This window comes from Simochromis diagramma, unplaced genomic scaffold, assembly GCF_900408965.1.
Source record: "Simochromis diagramma unplaced genomic scaffold, fSimDia1.1 OVJJ01000483.1, whole genome shotgun sequence".
NCBI lineage: Eukaryota > Metazoa > Chordata > Actinopteri > Cichliformes > Cichlidae > Simochromis > Simochromis diagramma.
The window spans coordinates 1805935-1828202 of record NW_024386835.1 but is presented as its reverse complement, the minus strand read 5'-3'; the positions used below and the strand labels follow the sequence as shown (position 1 = coordinate 1828202).

Genomic DNA, 22268 nt, shown 5'->3' with positions numbered 1-22268 from the left:
GAGTCATCCCAGTCATCAAGATTCTACAGAGGCACGCTTCCAGTAATGAGGAGAACAAATGCACATACGACATTTAGTATGGAGAGATGATATATTAATGTGAAACCATTTTTAAAGACATTTTCTGTATGACTTTACTAGTATCTCATATCAATCTGGAGGAATTTAGGCCCACCTTTTTTTTTACTGTGTTGCTCCATGAACTTTAGCATTTGACATGCCATTCGAGGCCTGTAGAGCCTGAGGTGTGCTTCATGTTTTGTTTTGTTGTTTTTTTCTTTAGCTTTTCTTTAATTTTTTAAATATGTGTCAACATTAGTGTGAATTTTCTGGGATGTCCACTTTTGGGAAGATAGTGGTATTTTGTTAAGACTCACCTGAATACTCCAAACAAGGCAAACTACAAACACCTCTGCTTTCATAGAGGGGATGATAATCAATTAATCAAGTGTACGTGATTAGCAGATCCTGCTGCTACTTAATTCCTGTGGAAGTAGTAAGGGTGTACTTTGTTTTTCAAAAAACTTAATAGAGTCCTGTGAAGACTTTCTTTTTCATGACTGCACTTCTGTAAGAGATAATTCATGTGAGTAAAACTGACAATATAGTAAATAACACTAACAGCCAATGAGAAGTAAAAGGAAAAATATTAATGTTAAATTTACTGTTTTACACAGAGTGACAGCATGCATTTGAAAAAGGTCTGAGTTCATTAGTTCGCTTGGTTCTCCTGTTCAAAATGAATTTCCACTGCCCTCTAGTGGTGGACTACTCACTCCATCCATCCAACCATTATCTTAGATGACTCACTGGTGGAGTGTAATAATGCACTATAATTAAAATGACAACTCTAACATATCCTCCTGAGAACCAAGGATAAGAATCTTCCTATTGAACTTATTTTGTGATTTCCTTCCTCTTTGGAGCTAAAAGAGGCCACCCAAATACATGAGATATCAATGGAAAGACCAGGATGTCCTCTGTTTAGTACACCAGGACTTAGTAGGGTTGCTCAAATAAGTCAAAAGATATAACCCAAAAACAAATGTCCATCACATAAATGAATAGGCTGGTTCTTAGGAGAATATCATCTTAATCATACAATGAAAAAAAAAATGGTAGTTGGAGGTTTTGAGAGTTAGATTAGTTAAGATCAGTTCAAGGTGCCTCCCCAGAATGTTGTTTCCCACTGGAAAAAAAACGCTCATGTTCACTGGATGTTTTGTAAAACTTATGTAGAATTACTTGGAATATGCAGCTCATCATCTCACTCATTATGTTAGAAGATTTAAAATATTGTTTGTGTTTTTGAATAAAGTGGAACAGCAGCTCTGAAGCTCGATTTATTATCAATTTAGGGAACTGTAATTACTTGAGTCTGCATTAAGGGGCATCAGAATGACTACAAAGCTCCAACATGGCTTTCTATTATATATCCAGGCTACAGACTTGTCAGGTTTAGCCCAGTTATCTGTTATGTCATCCAGTGGGATCTATCTAGTGCAAAGTCAGGTCTTGTGAAAAAAACGCAACCAGGACAATAAGCACACACCTGATAAAAAATCATGCGAGTCAGGGTGATGATGTGGTCAGATCTGACTCAGTGTGGGAGTTAATTTTTAACTGAAAGCTTGGCAACTTGCCTGTTTAATCCCAGTGTTTACTGTAATCTATCAATACATAACATCAGCAGGTCAGCATTTGTGCTCAAAGCCTGGGTGATTTTGCAATTCGAAAACAATCTACGCTTAAAGAATTTTAAACGTTTTACAGTATTTTATAATATTTTAGTTGTTGTGTATTATGTTTGGTGCAACCCTAATACCAATACTCTGAAACTTGAAAACTTTATTGAACAAAATATTAATTTCTTGACCACTAAGTTAAAGCTAGTCACACTCATACTGAATACTAATTCAGTTTCAGCTTACACTTAGTAGGAGTTTAGGCAAGTTTCTAAATCAACCTTGCCCAAATTTTCACTTTTCATAGTCACATACTTTTTTGTTTCACTGATTTCAGTTTTTTGTTTTCAAACATTTGCCCGAATACACCATAGACACATCCACAAATAATAATTCAAACTGTTAAAAGGCAGTAGTTTAAAACTTTGTGAGCTAAGAAATCCATAAAATAAAATGGATAAAATTAGGACAATTGAGTTTAATATTATTTTAATGTTTTTAATACGTGTCTGTCATGTTTGTTTTATATGAATGGCAACAGGGTTGAGAATCAGTACTAATATTAATGTTTTCTCTGAAAAGACCCGAGCTGTGGCATTTAATGGGCTGTGAAAGTCGACGATAGAGAAGTTATACGGGCCTTAATTAATATTTCAGAAGGGGTTGTTATTGGCTGTTTACGTCTGACGTAGGGCACAAGCGTTGTTTGGGAGGCGGAAGTGAAAGAAGACAAGGGAGAACTAGGTAGTTAGCTGGTTGGGTGGCTTGTAGGCAGGCAAGCCTTAAGGCAAGTGCCAAATTTAAACACTATTTGTAGATAAATTACCTCGTGAATTTACGACACGGTTTTTGTTGGTGTCGACGTCAGAAACTTTTCTGAGAATCTCAAACGGGACATTGCCAAATCAACGCTAGCTAACGTAACGCCTAGTTAGCAACTGACGCTAGCTGCGCTGCACAACAACGGCTAGTTTTCTCGCAGCCGGCTTCGATACGGTCAGCAAGTCTCCTCTACCGTGTGTTACGAGCTGAAAGTAAGTTTTTGAGACGACAAGAAACTCTTTATATGTATAATGTCTGCCCACTTGTCAGTGTTTTGGATGTCCTGACGCTGTAGCTGCTAATGGTGGTGAGGTGTTTTTCGGCAAAAACAAGGCCGGCCTGTGGCTCCTCTGGGTCGAATCCAACAAGGAAGGAGACCGGCTAGTCGGGGTTGGTCTGTCGGCCAAAGCATCGTAAAAGAACAAAAAAAAAAAAAAAAAACCCTAAACAAAAAAACTCATCATTGTCAAATGTTGTGAAGGGGGGCATTGGTGTCTTTAAACGGTGTTAATGCTCATGCACACAGAGAAGGATTTTTACCTCAGAACTACACATCACCGAGTGGCTGATTAGCTACTCGTCACTGTGTTCTTTGGCTACATCTTGATCCTGGTCAGTGTGACCTTTAAGCGATCTCCTCACCCTTATTGTCTACAGGCTGTGTTAAACAGATGTTATATATGTCTGAGTGTTGCTAGGGAATCTTGACCTGTCATGTGTGTATTATGCGTTAAGTGGGTTTCGTTTCGCTTGTGGCTCACAGGTCACGCGGTTACACGTCGTTCAAGTTGTCTTAATTATACAACGCCCATTGCTTGTACCAACAGGCTCGAGACAGAAAAGAAACATCTTGCTATACATTTATTCAGGTTTTGAGTATTTTACTTTTCAATGACAGATGCTGTCTGACATTTACGTCTACCATTTTCTTATTGTTTCATTAAAAAAATACTGTGCACAGTATGATGACACATATGGTCTTGCACAGTTTTTTTTAAATTAAGTGGTTGGAGTTGGAAAAACTGCTCCTCCGCTGCAAACAGCCCTCTGAGTTTGGATTAGTCCTAATTTGTGTGTCTTTTGAAGTTGTTCAGCATATCTATCTCTTCACTCGTACTTGTTATAGCTAAAATACACACGTTTAAAAAGATGATCCTTCACTACTGATGCATCTGTTTCCCATGTAGAAGCTGGTTAACAAGGACAAATGATGATGGCTTCCCTCTGTGACCTGGAGTAATTGACTGAACATTGTCTGAACTCTGCTTTCCAAAACTATTTTTAGTTTAGGGTTTGTTTTGTGTTGTTTGGTTTGCATTTATAACCCATGTCAGAGGTGAAGACTAGATGCTCTGAGCAGAAATGTATGAGCATAGAGAAACTGTGGTGGAGTCCAAAACTTCATGGTTTTTAAAATAATAAATAATAATGAGCCTAATTCATGCACAGTCATTTCTTAACTGAGAAATACTGTATATTCATTCAGGCAGAAGAAATTCTTTAATTTGTTTTGATCATATTAGTGAAAGGCCACCATCTCATTTTGGACTGAACCGCCTGTCAGAAATCGTAGTTGTTAATGAGAAATCATGGACTGCTGTTCATGAAAGTTTAAATGTCTGATCTCTGCTTCTGCTGTAATCATGTGACTAATTTAAGCACACCTCCGTGACAGTGTGTTGCTGTTGTTCATGCTACTGTCAACTATTTTGTGCTTCACAGGTATTGGATTTCCACTCAGAAAGAATGCTGGTGCTTTCCAGCTTATGGTTGTGTTTTACTTTAATAAACTGATGCATGCAATTTGAAATGAAGTGTTCATGTTTACTGTTAAATGTTACCTAAAAGGTTATTGCTTCACCACCAAAACAAGATACAATTTGTGTATTTTTTTTCACCCAAAAGGAGAAAAATAATTGGACTTGACAATTAGACACTGCCACAGTGTATAATATATACAGTACATATCTTTATATGGTGCTTTTCCAGCTCAGAGGAATTTCTGACTCTCAAAACAATAATCAGGCTGCGGGTTTCATTTAAATTTAAAGATTTTTTTGTTTTTTTTAAACATGTACACAATCTAACTGGAGCAGTAAGGTATTTCAGGCACATTAGCAATCATAAAGGCTACAGGTTTTTTTTTTTTGTTTTGTTTTGTTTTTTTTTTCTTAAAGAAAATTCTCAGTGGGAGGCCATGTTTGTAATGCACTGGTGAAACCTTGCTGATGTTTGTATACTACTAATTGTATACTATGCTGCTATAATATACAATTAGGATCATCTTTAGCTTTGAGGAAATACTGCTACATGTTACTGCCAGACATCTGCTATTTCTGCCCTCCTTATTGACAGTGCAGTACTTTTCCCAGGTTTTGTTTTATCAGTTGCATTGTGATCAGTGTTTACATAGCACCGATAGGACAAAGGTATGGGAGAAGATAAAGCAGTGTCTTAAGAAATCACATTTTATTTTGTCTTTCTAGTCTATTTGTGTATGGGAAAGGTTTATACATAGCCCTTCAAGACATTAATATACATTTTCACTGGAACCCACTACAGAATTGGACAGAACATAAAAGATTTGCTATAAGGTCAGATTTGCGTCAACACTGGAAGCGAAGCACTCATCGCCGACCCCATCAAAGCTGACATCTTGTTGCTTGTGGACATCGTAGGCTGTGGTTATCTAAGTAATGTTCTAACGTATTTACTACCAGATTATATGTCAAGCAACAGTTTTGTGCACTCTAATTTTCACTCACTTCAATCACTCGCCTGGTGGTGGTGAAGTTTCTTGGTTTCCACCAACTTTACCTCGCCAGCTGTTATTTCACCCTTAGTTGCTCTTAATCGCTGAATGCCATTCACTTTCTCTGCTCTCTTGTTGAAGAAAATCACTTTCTGTGTGGATGCAGCTTCAGTCTTGCATTGCATAATGATACTGGCTGACACAATCTTTTTTTTGTCCTAGTGAAACACCAAGGTATCTAATTTTCCTCTTTTTATTTATTTCAAACATTGCATTCTCAAATAAACAATTGATCACTTAAAGGGGGTGATACAGTATAATACAACACATATTAACTTAATCATGCACTGGGTAAGCTCTTGCTGAAATCTCTGATGAGTATTGGGGAAAATTGTGCACATCCCTGAGCAGTGAAGAGTGTTTGAGTGTTCAGAAAAGGCACAGATTGCAGAACAGTTAACTACCACTCTTGCTCAAACTAAAGTGACATACATCCAGTTGTTTTGTCCAATTCTCCAGAATTTAGTCAACATTTTAGCCCCAAATTGACTAATATGTGTCTTTCACTTTTGTATAGATTCTGGGAAAAAATAGATTTAATTTTATTTATACATCTATTTGCATGTTGTCTCCCAAGTCATGTTGTATTTGTGACTGTGGTCATTTTATATAATTATATCTTGCAATGGTTGACGGTGTATTAAGCGTTACATTGTGCAGCATTGGTTTGTCAACTTAGTGACAGTGAAATCAGCAGAAAATGTCTCATATGTCACTTGGTTTGGACTTTGAGGAGGAGTCAATATTCTTAGAAGTAACCTCCCTGTGTGTGTGTGTGTGTGTGTTGAAGTGAGAGGGAGAGAGAGAGAGAGAGAGAGAGAGATATGTTCCTCGTGATTTGCCCAACAGCTTAGGAAGCACATGACTGAAATGAGTGGCATTCATACATGATTGGTGCAGGGCCATGAAACTCAAGACATAAAGTTGTCCAATAGGCCAGTCTGTAAAGAAACTGAATTATTTTTTGTATTGATTATGTTGTTCCTGGTATATAGACAGCTGGTGGTTAGGTTGTGACTTGCTATGACGAGGTCAGAAAAGCATTAGTAACTAAACCCTCTTGCTTTTTGTCTTACTGCAGCTGTGGAAAAATGACATCCAGGAAGAAAGTGCTCCTGAAAGTCATCATCCTGGGAGATTCAGGGTGAGTCACACAAACTATTCAATTTTTTTTCCTATTGTTGTTTTGCGGTTAATGTCTTTTAAATTTAATTTTACATTGCGCTACTTCCTTGTTGGCACAAGTTGTTGTGGTGGTGCAATAAGCTGTCGCCAGGCAGAATACAAACTGTGCTTCTTGTATATACAGCCCTTATCTGCTGCTAATCACTACTATTGCTATCAAGCTCAGTTTTCATGCTCATTATGCCGTCTTTCAAAAGTAGTTTTTATATTACAGTTATTCAAACATGGTTTCAAGGGAACTTTTAATTTTTCACAATAATTTATAAAAAAAAAAGCTTAGTAAACAGTTTCATAAGAAACCTTAAAGCTGGGTGAACCTGAGAACACTGAAATCTTTTTAGTATCCCTGTGATAATATGATTCACCAATAAATTACAGTATTTTATACGTAAGGAAAACATAATGGCCAAACAGGTTGAATCAACCACCATTCATTCATTTCTTATTGTTAAGCCAGGCTGAAATGTAACTCCAGGCCATTGAATATTTTAACTTGCAAAAATTAAAATAGGAATGATCCCTGTTTTGTTGAATCATATGACCACTTGGAAAGAATACCAAAGTTGACTCTGGTTCTTTGCTGATTGACCAGAAAGATGAATTTGTAGGTTATGATGTAAACAGTTCTCTAGTACGCTTCAGTAGGAAATCTACGTCTTAATTTAGAACATAGCCTAATGTGCACCTCGTGAGAAATTCTACATTTCAGGTTGACACAGCCCGCAACGACTGAATGGCGTGGCAGGCTGTAGTATAGGGTTAAGAGGGGTTTCTGGTTATTTCACGAGTTAGGATGTAGAATTCCCACAGATATCTAAATCAGATCACTGGTCTGTTGATCACTGGTCTGGCTGACACAGGCAACAGCGCCTGTGTCAGCCTCTCTCTTCACATGGCGCTGTTGCCTCCTGTGAGATTCCTGACACCCCTCCCCTCCTCACCACCCATCACCTTCACTCAATACCAGGTTGAGATGCAAATGAGGAGACTTCACTCAGGCAAGTCTGCTGGACCAGACGGAGTGAGTCCCCTCGTCCTCAAGACCTGTGCCCCCCAGCTATGTGGAGTCTTTCATAAACTGTTTATGCTGAGTCTGAGTCTGCAGAGGGTCCCAGTGATGTGGAAGACATCATGCCTCGTCCCTGTACCAAAGACGCTACGTCCCAGTGGCCCCCAGGATTACAGGCCCGTGGCATTGACCTCCCACATCATGAAGACCCTGAAAAGGCTCATCCTGGACCAGCTGCGACCCATAGTAAGACCACACCTGGATCCCCTTCAGTTCGCTTATCAGCCTCGTCTCGGAACTGAGGACGCCATCATCTACCTGCTCAATCGTGTCTACACCCATCTGGACCAGCCAGCGAGCACTGTGAGGGTCATGTTTTTTGACTTTTCTAGTGCTTTCAATACCATCAGGCCGACCCTCCTGTGTGATAAGTTAGCAGCGATGCAGGTGGATGCTTCTCTGGTGTCCTGGATTGTTGATTACCTGACAGGAAGACCACAATATGTACGTCTCCCACAGTGTGTGTCTGACAAGGTGATCAGCACCACAGGGGACTGTCCTCTCCCCCTTCCTCTTCACCCTCTACACCACAGACTTCAGCCACTGCACAGAGACCTGCCATCTTCAGAAGTTTTCTGATGACTCTGCGGTGGTTGGATGCATCAGCAGGGATGATGAGACAGAGTACCGGGCTGTGGTCGACTCCTTTGTCACGTGGTATGAGCAGAATCATCTGCAGCTCAACGTGGCAAAGACCAAGGAACTGATTGTGGACTTCAGGAAGACCAGGAAACACTTGACCCCTGTTTCAATCCAGGGGGTCAGTGTTGACATTGTGGAGGACTATAAATACCTTGGAGTACACATTGACAATAAACTGGACTGGGCTAAAAACACCACAGCACTTTACAGGAAGGGCCAGAGTCGTCTCTATTTTTTGAGGTGACTGAGGTCCTTCAACATATGCCAGAAAATGCTGAGGATTTTCTATGAGTCTGTTGTGGCCAGTGCGATCCTCTATGCTGTTGCATGCTGGGGGAGCAGGCTGAGGGTCGCAGATGCCAACAGACTTAATAAACTAAACCGTAAGGCCAGCAATGTTGTGGGGATGGAGCTGGACTCCCTCAAGGTGGTGTCGGAGAGGCGGATGCTGTCCAAGATAAAGACAATGTTGGATAACACCTCCCACCCACTCCATGACATGCTGGTCAGTCACAGGAGCACGTTCAGTGAGAGACTGAGATTACCGAAAAGCACCACTGAACGACACAGGAAATCTTTCCTGCCTGTGGCCATCTCCCTGTACAACGCATCCACTTAACACACTGGTTACTGCTACAACTACACGTTTCTTTTCCAGCTATTTATTTATGAGTGACTTATGTATGTATATATATGTATATATTGTACTATTCTTAGTTAGCGTATTGTCTGTCTTGTCTTAATGTTGGTTTATAATGGAGCACTGTAACAAAAAATAATTTCCCCCAGGGATCAATAAAGTATTCTGATTCTGATTCTGATTTGTATCTGAGTTTTCTAGATGCAAATTAGTTGACTCTTTTTCACTCTAGTGTGGTGGTAAAGCATCTGAAATGGTTTGTTAACTGTGTGAAGATACCTTAGTTTTGTCCTTGTATATATTTATGTATAACAACAACATAGCAGTTTGGCAGGTAGCCACACCTGAGAGTGAGGCAAAGCCTTTACTCTTTGGACTTGCTCACCATTCTCTCTTACCTGTACCAATCGGTGCTCTGTCACCCTCACAGGTCAGTAATTGTTTGCACTGATTAAGGATCACGTTAAATTTGCTGAGTGTGTCTTCTTGTTCCACAAGAATGACACACTGATAACATCATCATAGCATGCAGCCTTTCAGTTTCCTTTATCGCATGCTTTACGACCCTGTAAGTGGCTATACTGCTGTACAGACCATGTGCTAATGTGGTTAGCGATATGGTTGAAGCAGTCATCATTCGTCTTATATGTAGTGGATCCTTGTATTTAAAATCAGCTTGTCTCGATTAAGATGGATACCCAATGTGCTCAAGCTGGTGGAAATTCTAAAAGCTTTAACCACATTCATATATCACCAAACACAGTAATTTAATTGCTGCATATTTCATATTTCTGTTGTGCTGCTGTTTCTCTTCTCAGTGTTGGGAAGACCTCCTTAATGAACCAGTATGTGAACAAGAAGTTTAGTAACCAGTACAAAGCCACAATAGGAGCAGACTTCCTGACGAAGGAGGTGATGGTGGACGACCGACTCGTTACAATGCAGGTGTGGTATGATAACTAGTCGGAGGACTAAATTATGTGAGGACAAATGAAGCTTTAAGTTTTCATGGATTCAAGCACAGTTTTATTGAGAGTTGTTGTTTTGTATTATCTTTAATCCTGGTGTGCCTAACTATTGTTCCTCTTTCATTGCCTAGATCTGGGACACAGCTGGCCAGGAGAGGTTCCAGTCTTTGGGTGTTGCGTTCTACCGTGGAGCAGACTGCTGTGTGCTGGTGTTTGATGTGACTGCGCCCAATACATTCAAAACACTTGACAGCTGGAGGGATGAGTTTCTGATCCAGGCCAGTCCTCGAGATCCTGAGAACTTCCCATTTGTGGTGCTAGGCAACAAGATTGACTTGGAGAACAGACAGGTTGGTATGAGATTCCTGGTTCTAGTTTCGTTGTTTTAAGAATGACTTTAACTATGTGTGCGTGTCAGTTGTAAGTGCACACAGCACACTGTGGCTGTTACTGTTGGTGGATCTGTAGAAGGAGAAAAGACTAAATCATTAAAGACTTGCTGTGACCATAAAGATTAGCGCAGGTGTTGATGGGGTTGCTGTGTAAGGAATGTTAGAGGACTTGGTGAAACTACAAAAGTCACTTCACCTGAGCAGAGGAGCTTCTTGTGGCTAGTGAAGTGCATGCCTTGACTGGGCCTTTGTATAAGCTTGGAAAGCTCACCTCAAGTTTATGTGTTACATAACAATATCAGAGTGGCTTTTTTCCAACGATAGTAACTCTAAACATTGAAGTAACTCTTATCCACACTTTGAAATGGCATAATCAGAGCATAGACTTCAACATTACAATGTGAATTGACAAATTGATACCTCAGTAAAGCTATTCACGCCAGACATCCAAAAACCAAAATAAAAGCAGTTTGTGAGAACAAATGATACATGTTCCACCTGAAAGTTGTGCACTCACCTATGAGAAATGCTTGTTGAGCAGTTATTCCCCAAATGTAGCTGAAAAATCAACTTTTCCTCCAGCACTGGGAATATCTTTTTTTTTATAAGCATAATATGACTTTGTATGCTTGTGACCTAAATATCAATACCTATATCATAATCAAATAATGCAGAAAATTGAGTTATTGTATTTTACAACTTATTTTAGTTTGTTGTTGTCGATGGACTCAATCTCTCTTTATATCCACAGGTGACCACCAAAAGGGCTCAAGCCTGGTGTCAAAGTAAGAACAACATCCCCTACTTTGAGACCAGTGCGAAGGAAGCCATAAATGTAGAACAGGCATTCCAGACAATCGCACGTAATGCACTCAAACAGGTGAGTTACAGGTTAATGGTGTGTGTGTGTGTGGTGTGCTGGTGGTGGGTTTGAAATGGCTTGTTGCATTGTGTGATTGTTGAATTTTAAAAAAATCTTTCGGCTTTACTTAACTTCTTTTTTTTTCTTGGTGCCTTGCAGGAGACAGAGGTGGAGTTGTATAATGACTTCCCAGGGCCCATAAAGCTGGGAGGGAATGAAGGACCTAAACCCGCAACAGAAAGCTGCAGCTGCTAAGAGAAAACTTGGACCATCTTCTCTCTTGGCTTTTTGGAAACGCCCTGTCACTGGTTACATCACCTCCACCTCGCTTCCAGGGAAGGGAATTCCCTACTGGTCTTCCTCCTCCATGCCATTGTTCATTCCACTGACACGACCCTTCGCACAATGTGCTGCACATGGATGTGTCCCCCTCACAATTAATACACAAATTAATACACTAGTGTTCTCTTGTAAAATATGTTGACGAGTCCAGCGCCCAAAGATCACACAAGAGAAAAATGACACCCCCCAGCCCCACTCTGACCTCACGGTCCCTGACTTGATCTCCTGTGAGTGATCTCCTGTCCCAGCAACCCATTTGTGCAGATGATGCCCGACATTCATGCTAAGGGGACAAGATGAAGCCATTTTCAGAGTGCAATTGGGAACTCTAGATGTCCTAGCTGATTATCTTTAATGTGAGGCGATGTTGGCTAATGTCAGCATCCCAAGTTTCGCATTCTCTGATTTCTCTTTTGCTTTCTTTTGCCTTCTTTTGCCTATCTGTCAATGAATAATCTTGCTGAACTATATATACAGATGCATTAATTGGCTGATGATGTTTTTGAAGCCAATCTGAAACACTTTCTTCTTTCTTTTTGCACTTTGTATGTTTTTTTTTTGCCTTTAAAAATTATACAGGGATGACTGATTTTTGGGCAACGTCTGCTGCCAGATGCCTTTCAAATTAGAATTCCTCACTCTTTCCTTTTTTGATATGTCCTGAGAATTTGTTGAACACTCTGGTAGATTATCTTTGCCTTTGCCCTTCAAGATTGTGCTTAAAGGGTTTATAACTGCCTAAACAGCACAGTAGAAATGTTATTAAGTAGACTCAAAGTAAAAGCTGAGTCTACTTAATAAGTCGGTGTAGAACATGGATTAATTGTCCCTGATATATTAATATTTGCCTTTTGTGTAACATTACTTGTACTGCTACTATTACTGCTGTATATGTTCTGTCCTTTCATCAGACGTCTTTCATCGCTATAGAATTACAATATGCATCACCAACACAGCTTACACCTGTCTTCTGTCATGTCTTTGTTATTGCTGTTCTATCTATCTGCTTGTAGCTCAGGTTGGCTAAGTACTTAATATTTTTAACGGATTGTGTATTACAGTGTATAGATGGTGAAGGTATAATGGACTGAAATCAAATGGATATTCTATCTTTCCATTTAATTAAAATATCCAGTTATTTGTCCTGGTAGTACTCCTCCTTATAAGAACAAAATTACTGCAATGCAAACATTGTTGTCAAAGAAAATTTGGACATCAAATAATAAAACTCTTGACTATATTAACAGTCTGGCGTTCTGTGTCTCAGTGTATGTGTGGTTGATGAAATTCTGTTTCTTTTTCCATTCAGACACTCCCTCAGGTGTGTAATTGTGTGAAGCCTTAATCACAGATGCAGAGAACTGATATACATTTGTTTTGTTTTTTTACTTTTTCCATCTACTTTGGCCTTCAGTTCACAAAGTTTGAATTCACTGTAAACCAGTTAGTGTTATTGGTATGTTTTTTTTTTTTGTTTTGTTTTTTTTAAGTAAATGAGAAAAAACTACTTGTATAGGTGTTGAATGCACTGTGCTTCATGTTTTAAGTCATTAACTATTGTTATCAGTTACTTTTTTAGGTACACCTGTTCAACTACTTGTTAGCTCAAATATCTAATCAGCCAATCACATGGTAGGGCAGGGGTTACTTTGAATGGTACCAAAAGGGCTGATCTAACAAGTTTAGAAACTGAACTACTATAACAGACTAGTGTAATTTTTTTCCACTAAAAGTGAAGCACCACCATTGGTCAGATTATTCTCTTAAAAGCATCAGCTTGTCCCAAGGTCCAGTTCAGCAGATCAAATTTACAGAGGAAAATTTAGCTGAGCAATCAATTAAAACAGTGCATGACTGTCAAAGCAGCCCGGCCTCTAATTTTATCCATCTGAGGTAGAAAAATCCACCTATTTAGTTGGGCATTGTTTGCCTTACTTTTAGAGGCAGCAAGTGGCCTGTAGGGGCACTACAGCTTCTAATTTTCAGTGGCAATTCCAGTTGTTCACCCATTTCAAATTTCCTGAACTCAAAAGTTTCAAACACAGGATGGAACAATGAACTTCAATGAAAACAGGGTAAATCCCCACAAGATAACTGCAAACATGGCAACTCAGGGTTCAACATGCAGACTAGAGAAGCTGGGGATCTAACTACAGACAATCTGATCCGCTGATGACTCCTAAACCACCCCTCAGGAAAAATGATGGAGGACGTAAAAAGTTATTTAGGCTTTTTCCCTGCGCAGCAGGGATAAAGCTTCTGTCCATAAAAAGCATCGTAAAATGCCCCTTCCTCTTTGTGAAATTTTGTCTGGGGGAATATTGACGTCTTTAAATAGACAGTCTATGTTAAATAAATATGCTAGACATCTTTGTGCCAGTGTTGCACGCAAACATGTCCTGTCACGTTTGTTTTCTGTGTTGAATAGTTTTTCTTTCATTTGTGACTTGCAGGTCACGCAGCTACCCGTGATTGTCTGATCATACAACAACTATTTCTTGTACCAACAAGCTTGAGGACAAAATGAAATCTGTTGCTATACATGCAATAGATTTCTTTTTTCAATTCTGTCTGACACTACCATCAACTTTTTTCCAACAGACCTTGTGCAGAGTATAAAGACTGAGATATGTTATATGGACAAAATTACTGGACCTCATTCCCCAAAATCTTTAAATTCAGGTGTTTTCAGTCCCATTGCCACAGCTCAAGCACTGAGACATTTAAAAACATTTGTGAAAGAATGGGTTGTTCTAAAGAGCTCGCTGAATTCGAGTGTTGTAACAGCAACAATTCAGTTTGTGAAATATTTTCCCTCTTAGATATTCCACCATTAACTGCAAAATGTAACACACTGCAAAGTGGGCCAAATTAGGCCAGACACAACAGGCTTATAGTTTACTGGTAGAAAAATGCATGCTTGAGCTCTAAAAGGACATTCTGAGTCAGGAACAGAAATGGGCAGTAACGCGTTACTGTAATCCGATTACTTTTTTCAAGTAACGAGCAAAGTAAGGGATTACTATTGCAAAAACGATAATTAGATTACCGTTACTTTCCCGTAGGAACGCTGCGTTACTGCGTTACTAAAACCGTGATTTTTTTTGCGAGAATGTCTCATGACCCCAGGGAGTGCGATGTTCGTGACAACAGCTGTATGCAGATCAACAGTGGATAATATATCTAGTGCAGGAGAGAGTATGAGCGTGTAGCATTTAAAGTGTGGAAGTACTGACCTTATTTTGAGTTTGATTCCATAAAAAGTGACAAAAACATTAGTGTCCGTTGTGCGTGGGAAGAAAACTTCTTTTTACAGCGAAAAAAACCCCTAAACTTCCAAGCAAGCACCGAGTGCGCTACGACGTAATGGGAAACTCACAGAGAAACTCGCGGATTCTTCCACTGACCGCTGCGGCACACCTGCACCAGGGTAAACCTCCGCCTGCCCTACTCCTGCTATACAGGTGAAAATAGAGCAAAAGGACCGCTAGTCTTTGACTTTATTTATTTTCTGCTGTGTTTTACTTGCATCTATTTGAAAGAGTGAGTGTAAACACACACACACAAAAAAAAAATTATGTGCTGGAATGTGCAGAAAATAGGTTTAAATATTAAACAAATTTCTTCCAGTCAGAGAATGTTGCATATAATTAAATTTTTGCTTGATGCATAAAGTTTAAAGATTAAAACTAATAAAACAAGTTTTAAAAAGGGACCTTTCCATTTGATTACATTTTGTATGATGGATTATGTAGAAAAAGTAGAATTGGGCTGAAAGGTCTATCGCTTTATCACCTATTCAGGTTGTAAATTTTGTTTTTAAAAAGTAACTAAGTAACTAAGTAATTAATTACTTTTAAAAATAAGTAATCAGTAAAGTAACGGGATTACTTTTGGGGGGAAGTAATCAGTAATTAGTTACTGATTACTTTTTTCAAGTAACTTGACCAACACTGGTCAGGAATACACCTGTATGCTATGAATCAGCTTTAAGAAAATACTGCTTACTGTCAGAGAGCTGCTGCACTATTTTTTTCTGTTTTGTCAGTAAAACTGTGACTACCGTTTACTACAGATATGACAAAGGTTTGGGTAAAAGTTAAAGCAGCCTCTTATGAAATCTGACATGAAATAGCTGTGCTGCAGGCAGGATAAGGATCCAGATGCATGACTTGTGAGACAAGAACTCAAAAAAGCTTTAACGCTGGAGTCTTTACATAAAGAAAAAACACAAAAATAAAATGCAAAACAAGACAGGGCTAGAGCCAGGAATACAAAACTAGGACTCTAGGGGGGAGACACAAGGAACAAGGGAGCACACAGCAGAGAGGGAGGGCACAACAATAAACAGAGAGAGAGTCAGACAATAAATACACACCAGATAATTAGGGAAATGAGAAACCCTGGCTGAAACTGCTCAAGGAAAACAAGAAAAAGGAAGAAAAACAAAACACGTGACACAAGAGACTATCAAAATGAAACAGGAAATAACACAGAGACAGAGACTCAAAATTACAAACAATCTAATTTCTCTCTTTCTTTTTTTTTACTTCAAGCTTTGGGCTCTAAAATATATCAGCTGATCACGACACTTAAAGGTAGCAGTACAATATATATTCACTTACTTATTTTCACTTACGTGTTCAAAAAATATTACACAACAGTTAGATCCAGTTGACACACTGGGTGTGGCTGAGCCACGGCTTAGATCAGTCATATCCAGTGTGGCAAACAAATTCTTTAATCAATGCATGTTGAACAGAACTCATGTTATGTTTGGTTTGTGATTGTGGTTGTTTTGCATAATTATACCATACAAAGCTTGACAGTGAATTGAAATCTGTGTGCTGTCAGCTTAGTGACACCGAAATCAGCTGAAACATTTGATGTCACCTGGTTTGAGGAGGAGTTGGATTGATTTGCCAAACAGGTTATAAGGTACATGACTGGAATGAGTGGCATTCATACATGATTGGTGCAGGGCCATGAGAACGCAACACAGGAAGTCAGGAAAGCATTAGTAACTAAACTCTCTTGCATTTTGTCTTAATGCAGCTGTGGAAAAATGACATCCAAGAAGAGGGTTCTCCTGAAAGTCGTCCTCCTGGGAGATTCATTGTGAGGTTTTGATATTAATGTATTTTAAATGTAATTTTAAAGTGTGTTACTTCGTCGTTGGCACGAGTTATTGTTGTTGTGCAATAAGCTGTCGCCAGTCAGAATATTAGCTATGTATCTTGCATGTAAGACTTAGTTAATCCTATTGTTTTATGCACAATTATACCTTAGTTTCTGAAATACTGTTTAAGGGAATGTTTAAAACTACTTAATAAAGGTGGTTTAAGTGTGCATAACAACACAAAGCTGTTTATCAGATATCCACAACTGAGAGCGAAACAAACATTTTTCTTGATTGTCAGAGTTGCTTCCTCGTACCAATCACTGCTCTCTCACTCACGTGGATTATTACGTATTTGCACTGATCAAAGATGAAAATGAATTTACTGAATCTATTCTCTTATTATGGATGGATAATATTACCCTACTCTTGTTTTATTTTCCTTTACCACATGAATACAGACAATATAACCAGCTATACTTCTATACAGACCACATGTTAAGATGGTTGGTGATATGTTTGAAGCAGTCATATTTCAACCTGTCTATACTACATGCTGCTTTTATTTAAACTCAACTTGGAATAGAAATATAAAAAAGCTTTAACCACATTCATATATCTGTTGTGCTGCTGTTTCTTTTCTCAGTGTTGGGAAGACCTCCTTAATGAACCAGTATGCCATCAAGAAGTTTAGTAACCTGTACAAAGCCACAATAGGAGCAGACTTCATGACGAAGGAGGTGATGGTTGGAGACCAGGTTGTTGTACTGCAGGTGTGGCATAAAAAGTAGATGGACTCTTTGATCATATGAGGACAAATGAAGATTTAATGTTTAAAGCTTCAAGCACAGCTTTATTGAGAAAAGACATTTCCAGGTCCTTAGTAGGACGTTGTTGTTCTGCATTATCTCTAGTCTTGGTGTCCTGGTACTAACTGCGTTTCTCTTTCATTGCCTAGATCTGGGACACAGCTGGCCAGGAAAGGTACCGGTCTTTGAATGCTGCCTTCTATCGTGGAGCAGACTGCTGTGTGCTGGTTTTTGACTTGACAGCGCAAAAAACCTTCAAATCGCTTGACAACTGGAAGGAAGAGTTTCTGTTCCAGGCCAGCCCCCGAAATCCCGAGAACTTCCCATTTGTGGTGCTAGGCAACAAGATTGACTTGGAAAACAGAGAGGTTGGTATGAGATTCCTGAGACAAAAAGGTCTGGGTTCAGTGTATGTTTGTTAGAAGGCTGTCTCTGCCATAGCATAGATAACTTTACTTCACAGTACTGGTATTGAATTTCCTATCAGAAAGAATGCAGGTGCTTTCCAGCTCATGATGGTAAACGAAGTGCTCGTGTTTTAAAAGATTAGCTGATAGATGTATGTTGACTAAAATGAAGACTGATGGAAGTGTTTGTGTTTCTATTAAATTACTGCCTGAAGTGTTATTGACCGACTGTCTAAATCACACTTGATATTATTTAAAAACACTGATGAATGTACCTGAATGAGCAGACATCAGGGGACAGAAATCAACTGACCAGGTAAAATTGTATAACATAACATTTGCCTGTTTTTATATAAGAAAGCAATTAGGATGATCTTTGAGGAAATACTGCTAAATATTATAGTAAGACGGCTGGAGCAGTAAACTTTCTGTTGTGTTAGTAACAATGTGATGACTGTTTACATGCCACAGATATGTCTAAGGTAAGGGAAAAGATAAAGCAGCCTTTTATGAAATCAAAGTTGATTTTGTCTCTCAAGTCTATTTATAAATGGATAAGATTTAAAGATAAACTTTCAAGACTCTCACATATTTTTTGTGAAAAACACTATTTTTTTCTGATATGTTTCATAAATGAAAGCAGAGTAAAACCTTTTCTAGTGTCTGTCAATCAAAGCTAGGAAGGAAAGTCCAAAGCACTGATTGCGGTAGGGTTGGAAGAGCCAGATCTTCTCATTCAATTTAATTATTTCTCTGTTAAACCTTCTCTTAGTTTTAAAATGTATGCTAAGCTGTAGGTCCATCTTGCATGCCATGTCAGCCTGCGCAGGGACAATAGAGCGAGTTCCAGCATTGGTGGGAGTTTAAACTAAAGAAACTGAGGCTGACACAGATATTAGGTTGCAGCGATTGGAGCTGATAAGCTCTCGTTCTGCTACTGTAGGTGCACAGGTGTCTCCTGTGGAAATATTCACCCAGTTCGAGTGTTTTCTGAGAACAGAACTCAAACCTTTTCACTGAATTCAAGTGCATAGAGGTTTCGCTGCACTCGCCTCAGCATGTGTGAGCCATAATGCTGCAGTGTGAATTTACAGATAAGTCCCCGGAAGCTTGTTCTGCCTTTTCTGCTGAATACGGTCTGGTTTATAAAAAGCTCAGACACCATCCTTCTGCCTGACGCCTACTGATGGTGTTTTAGAAGTCTCAGATAAACATCTGGTCAAAGCTATGATCATTTTACCAGAGAGAAGAGAAACTTGAACTGCTGGTGCTCTGCATCTAACGCTACTGACGTGTGATGTTTATTTGGCTGCCACTTTGGATGTGTGACAATAATTGTGACTACATAAGGTCAAGGGTCAAGATTTCAACATCCTAGTCACACAGCCCTAAAGACTGGTTAGTGACCCTCTGGCAACTTCTGGTCCTGAGGGCTACATGTACATCCTTCAGGACATGGAGCTACATGTGTATCTGCTGCCCAAAAACCTCCTTGAAATTGTTTCGGTTGCTAACAGATTGCGAATACTAGGAAGCTCTCCAAAGGACAACAAAAAACTGGAAATGGGCATGGCAACATGTTGGTTAAACTTTAGTGAATACAAAGGACCTATAGAAATTCTGCATCTTTAAACTAAGATAAAAGCCCAAAGATAAACAATATAGCTGGTTTGTGGAGATTACTGCACAAAGTTTTTGTGGGATGGGAACCTCCCATCTCATGGTGCCTCTTGCTGTTTGCAGTCTTGCGTCACAAATCCAGTCAGTGGCAGTGACAGCCTGTATATTGGTTTTTCAGCTGCTGCTGAAGAAAAAGCTCCAGCACTAGAGGAGCTCTTTACTCATACTTTCTGGAGAGGAGGGTGTGTTTGATCATTTTACATTTCTCATTCTTTTGTATAGTAATCAACTGCTGAGTTTTATTTTGTTTATTTATTTTGTTTTTATTTTGATAGCAGTTTGTCCGTCTTTTAGTTTAATTAATAATTAAAAGAAAACATATTTCTGCTCTTAAAAGTGCCTCCTTCACTATTTTTCTGCCTGAACACTTCTTCTTGCTTTTTCCGCGTCTTAGGGGACATAACAGATGTGTGAGAAAGGAGAAATTACAATACTGAGCAGAGGGAGTAAAGGCTATTGGCTATTAGCTAAAGGCTATTGTATGGGATAAATAAAGATGTTTGTTTCATGCCATTTGTACATAGCTTATTAAACTAGTGTTTTAAACATTGCTGATGTCCATAAAGTGTCACAAAGTAATCTCAAAGTTTAGAAATTCTTTAGTCTATTGGTAGACAAATTGTCTATAAAGGCAGATAGTTTAGCACTTAGGCTAACTGACCTAGTTGTGGGCCCACAACTAAAGATAAGAAGATAAGAATAGTGAGTGATGTAGTTTCTATCTGTACTTTTGACTTAAACATTGGATCATACTTTATGATCAGTTAATACAGAAAACGGAGCATTTACAAAGTGTCCACACTGTTCTGACAAATCTGCAGCAACCGTGTGATTGTGTCAAATCAGAATGAGCCAGAATCTCGGAGGAATATTTCCAGCACTTTGTGGTTATAAAGAAATAAGGCAGTTCTGAAAGCAAACAGGGGTCCAGCCTGACACCATCCAGTGAGTATAATTTAGATGATTATTAATGATATTGTATATCCACAGGTGACCACCAAAAGGGCTCAAGCCTGGTGCCAAAGTAAGAACAACATCCCCTACTTTGAGACCAGTGCGAAAGACGCCACAAATCTAGAACAGGCATTCCAGACAATTGCAAGTAACACACTCAAACAGGTGAGTTACAGTTTTATGGAATGAGGGGAAAAAATGTTGGTTTTGGAATATATTGTGGCATTGTGTGACCAGTGACTTTTCAAAAATCTGTTGGCTTTTTTTTCAGGCCTCACAGGGGACAGATGTGGAGTTGTATCATGGCTTCCCAGAGCCCATAGTATTTGGAGAGAATGATGAATCTAAGTCTTCAGCAAAAACATGCAGCTGCTAAGGGAAAACTTGAACCATCTTCTCTCTTAACTTTTTGGAAACACACTGTCACCTTGGTTACATCACCTCCAGGGAATGGAAACAGCCTACTGTTCTCCCTCCTCCATGCCATTGTTTATTCCATCAACACTACCCTTCACACAATGTGCTGCACATGGAAGGGCCCCCTCTATCTTTATAAACAAATTAATACACATTTCTAGCATTTCTCGCAGGAATCTTGGGGTAACCTTTGACCGATTTTTCACTTTGAATGCTCGCATTAAATCTCTGGTTCATCTTTGCTTTTATCACTTTAAATCGATTAAGAAACTGAGTCAAACTCCACTGTGTCATGCTCTGAACTGGACCGAATATTTTTCATGTCTTTACTTCAATGGGTTTAAGTTGCTCATTTGTTTTGATGGTTATTATCTTAACAAGACTTCCTTGGAACTTTGAAGCTTGCACGACTGAAAAACTCTTGTAAATACTCACATATCACACTGTTGCTAATTCAGCTGAACTGACTCCCGATGAACTTCCATGTACATTTTAAGATTTTTATTTTATTTGATTCGTTTTGATTTATTTTGATAATAAACAAGCATCAGTGTACATCAGTGAACTTTTGCATCCATATATCTCCAGCATGTCCCAGAGGTCATGTGATCAGGGCTTGCTGGCTCTGCAGCATACAAAGATAGAGATAGAGTACAAAAGACATCTCTCCCTCTGATCCTGAGATCTGTGGACTTGGTGGATTAGTTTTTAAAACTTAGATTTATAAACTTAGATTTATAAACTTGTTTATTTAAATTTGTTCTCATGTTTTAGTATTTTGTTGTTAAAAATTTTGATATTTATCTTAAAAGATCCTATGTACATAATTTTTTTTTTTTTTTTTGCTATATTTTAAACATGGTCTTTAACGCTATTTAGCATTGTTTTAACATGGGAGACTGTCAGGTTTGACTTGCTTTACAAGACACCATCTAGTGGCTATTAGAGGAACTGCAATTTTGGCACTTCTGCTTTAGCTAGAGGTGTCTAGCGTTCATCCTTCCGCAAAAACCACTACTACTCCTCCTGCTTAAACTTTTTGATAACTCAAAATACAATTTTGCCACCCTTTTTCGTATATCACTTGTATCATATTAAAACGGATGATCATGATCTTATCATTAATGATCATGCTGTGAGTGGTTCTATTTGTTGACTCCCACATTAAGGGTGGTGGGACTGGATATCGGGGCCTTTCTATCACCGTGTTAACAAAAGTAATATAGTCAGTCCAGTGACACACTGATACATATATTTTCATGCTTTTTATTTCAGTGTAGTCATAATACTCCTGAACTCAAACTCTTTCATTTGCCGGTGAATAATAGGAATTTGCACTATTAATGACTGTTTTTGAGCCTCCTTGACCTTAGGATGGATTTTAATGTAATGTACTTGCATTTGGAGCTTTTCTACTGACCACTCAGAGCACTTTAGACTAAAAGTCACATTTTAACCAAACA

The 22268-nt window shown here is 38.9% G+C and overlaps 2 protein-coding genes across 2 annotated transcripts; both read left to right on the top strand.

The window, feature by feature from the left end:
- The first annotated feature begins 2393 nt into the window (after window positions 1-2393).
- Window positions 2394-12663, top strand: LOC120731632 (ras-related protein rab7-like). The gene is made up of 6 exons (XM_040028736.1): window positions 2394-2719; window positions 6401-6463; window positions 9674-9800; window positions 9955-10173; window positions 10967-11095; window positions 11237-12663. Exons 2-6 carry the CDS (start codon window positions 6411-6413, stop codon window positions 11330-11332), a joined length of 624 nt encoding a protein of 207 aa, XP_039884670.1. The 5' UTR covers window positions 2394-2719; window positions 6401-6410; the 3' UTR covers window positions 11333-12663.
- A 3244-nt stretch (window positions 12664-15907) lies between these two features.
- LOC120731629 (ras-related protein rab7-like) lies at window positions 15908-22268 on the top strand. The gene is made up of 7 exons (XM_040028732.1): window positions 15908-16017; window positions 16274-16357; window positions 16475-16537; window positions 17185-17311; window positions 17497-17715; window positions 20425-20553; window positions 20660-22268. The coding sequence occupies exons 3-7, from the start codon at window positions 16485-16487 to the stop codon at window positions 20762-20764; spliced, it is 633 nt and encodes a 210-aa protein (XP_039884666.1). The 5' UTR covers window positions 15908-16017; window positions 16274-16357; window positions 16475-16484; the 3' UTR covers window positions 20765-22268.

Coding starts and splice junctions, on each gene's coding strand:
- LOC120731632 (XM_040028736.1), top strand. CDS start 6,411: ATGACATCCAGGAAGAAAGTGCTCCTGAAAGTCATCATCCTGGGAGAT. Junction 9,801..9,954: donor ACCGACTCGTTACAATGCAG/GTGTGGTATGAT, acceptor TTCATTGCCTAG/ATCTGGGACACAGCTGGCCA. Junction 10,174..10,966: donor TTGACTTGGAGAACAGACAG/GTTGGTATGAGA, acceptor TTATATCCACAG/GTGACCACCAAAAGGGCTCA.
- LOC120731629 (XM_040028732.1), top strand. CDS start 16,485: ATGACATCCAAGAAGAGGGTTCTCCTGAAAGTCGTCCTCCTGGGAGAT. Junction 16,538..17,184: donor GTCCTCCTGGGAGATTCATT/GTGAGGTTTTGA, acceptor TTCTTTTCTCAG/TGTTGGGAAGACCTCCTTAA. Junction 17,716..20,424: donor TTGACTTGGAAAACAGAGAG/GTTGGTATGAGA, acceptor GTATATCCACAG/GTGACCACCAAAAGGGCTCA.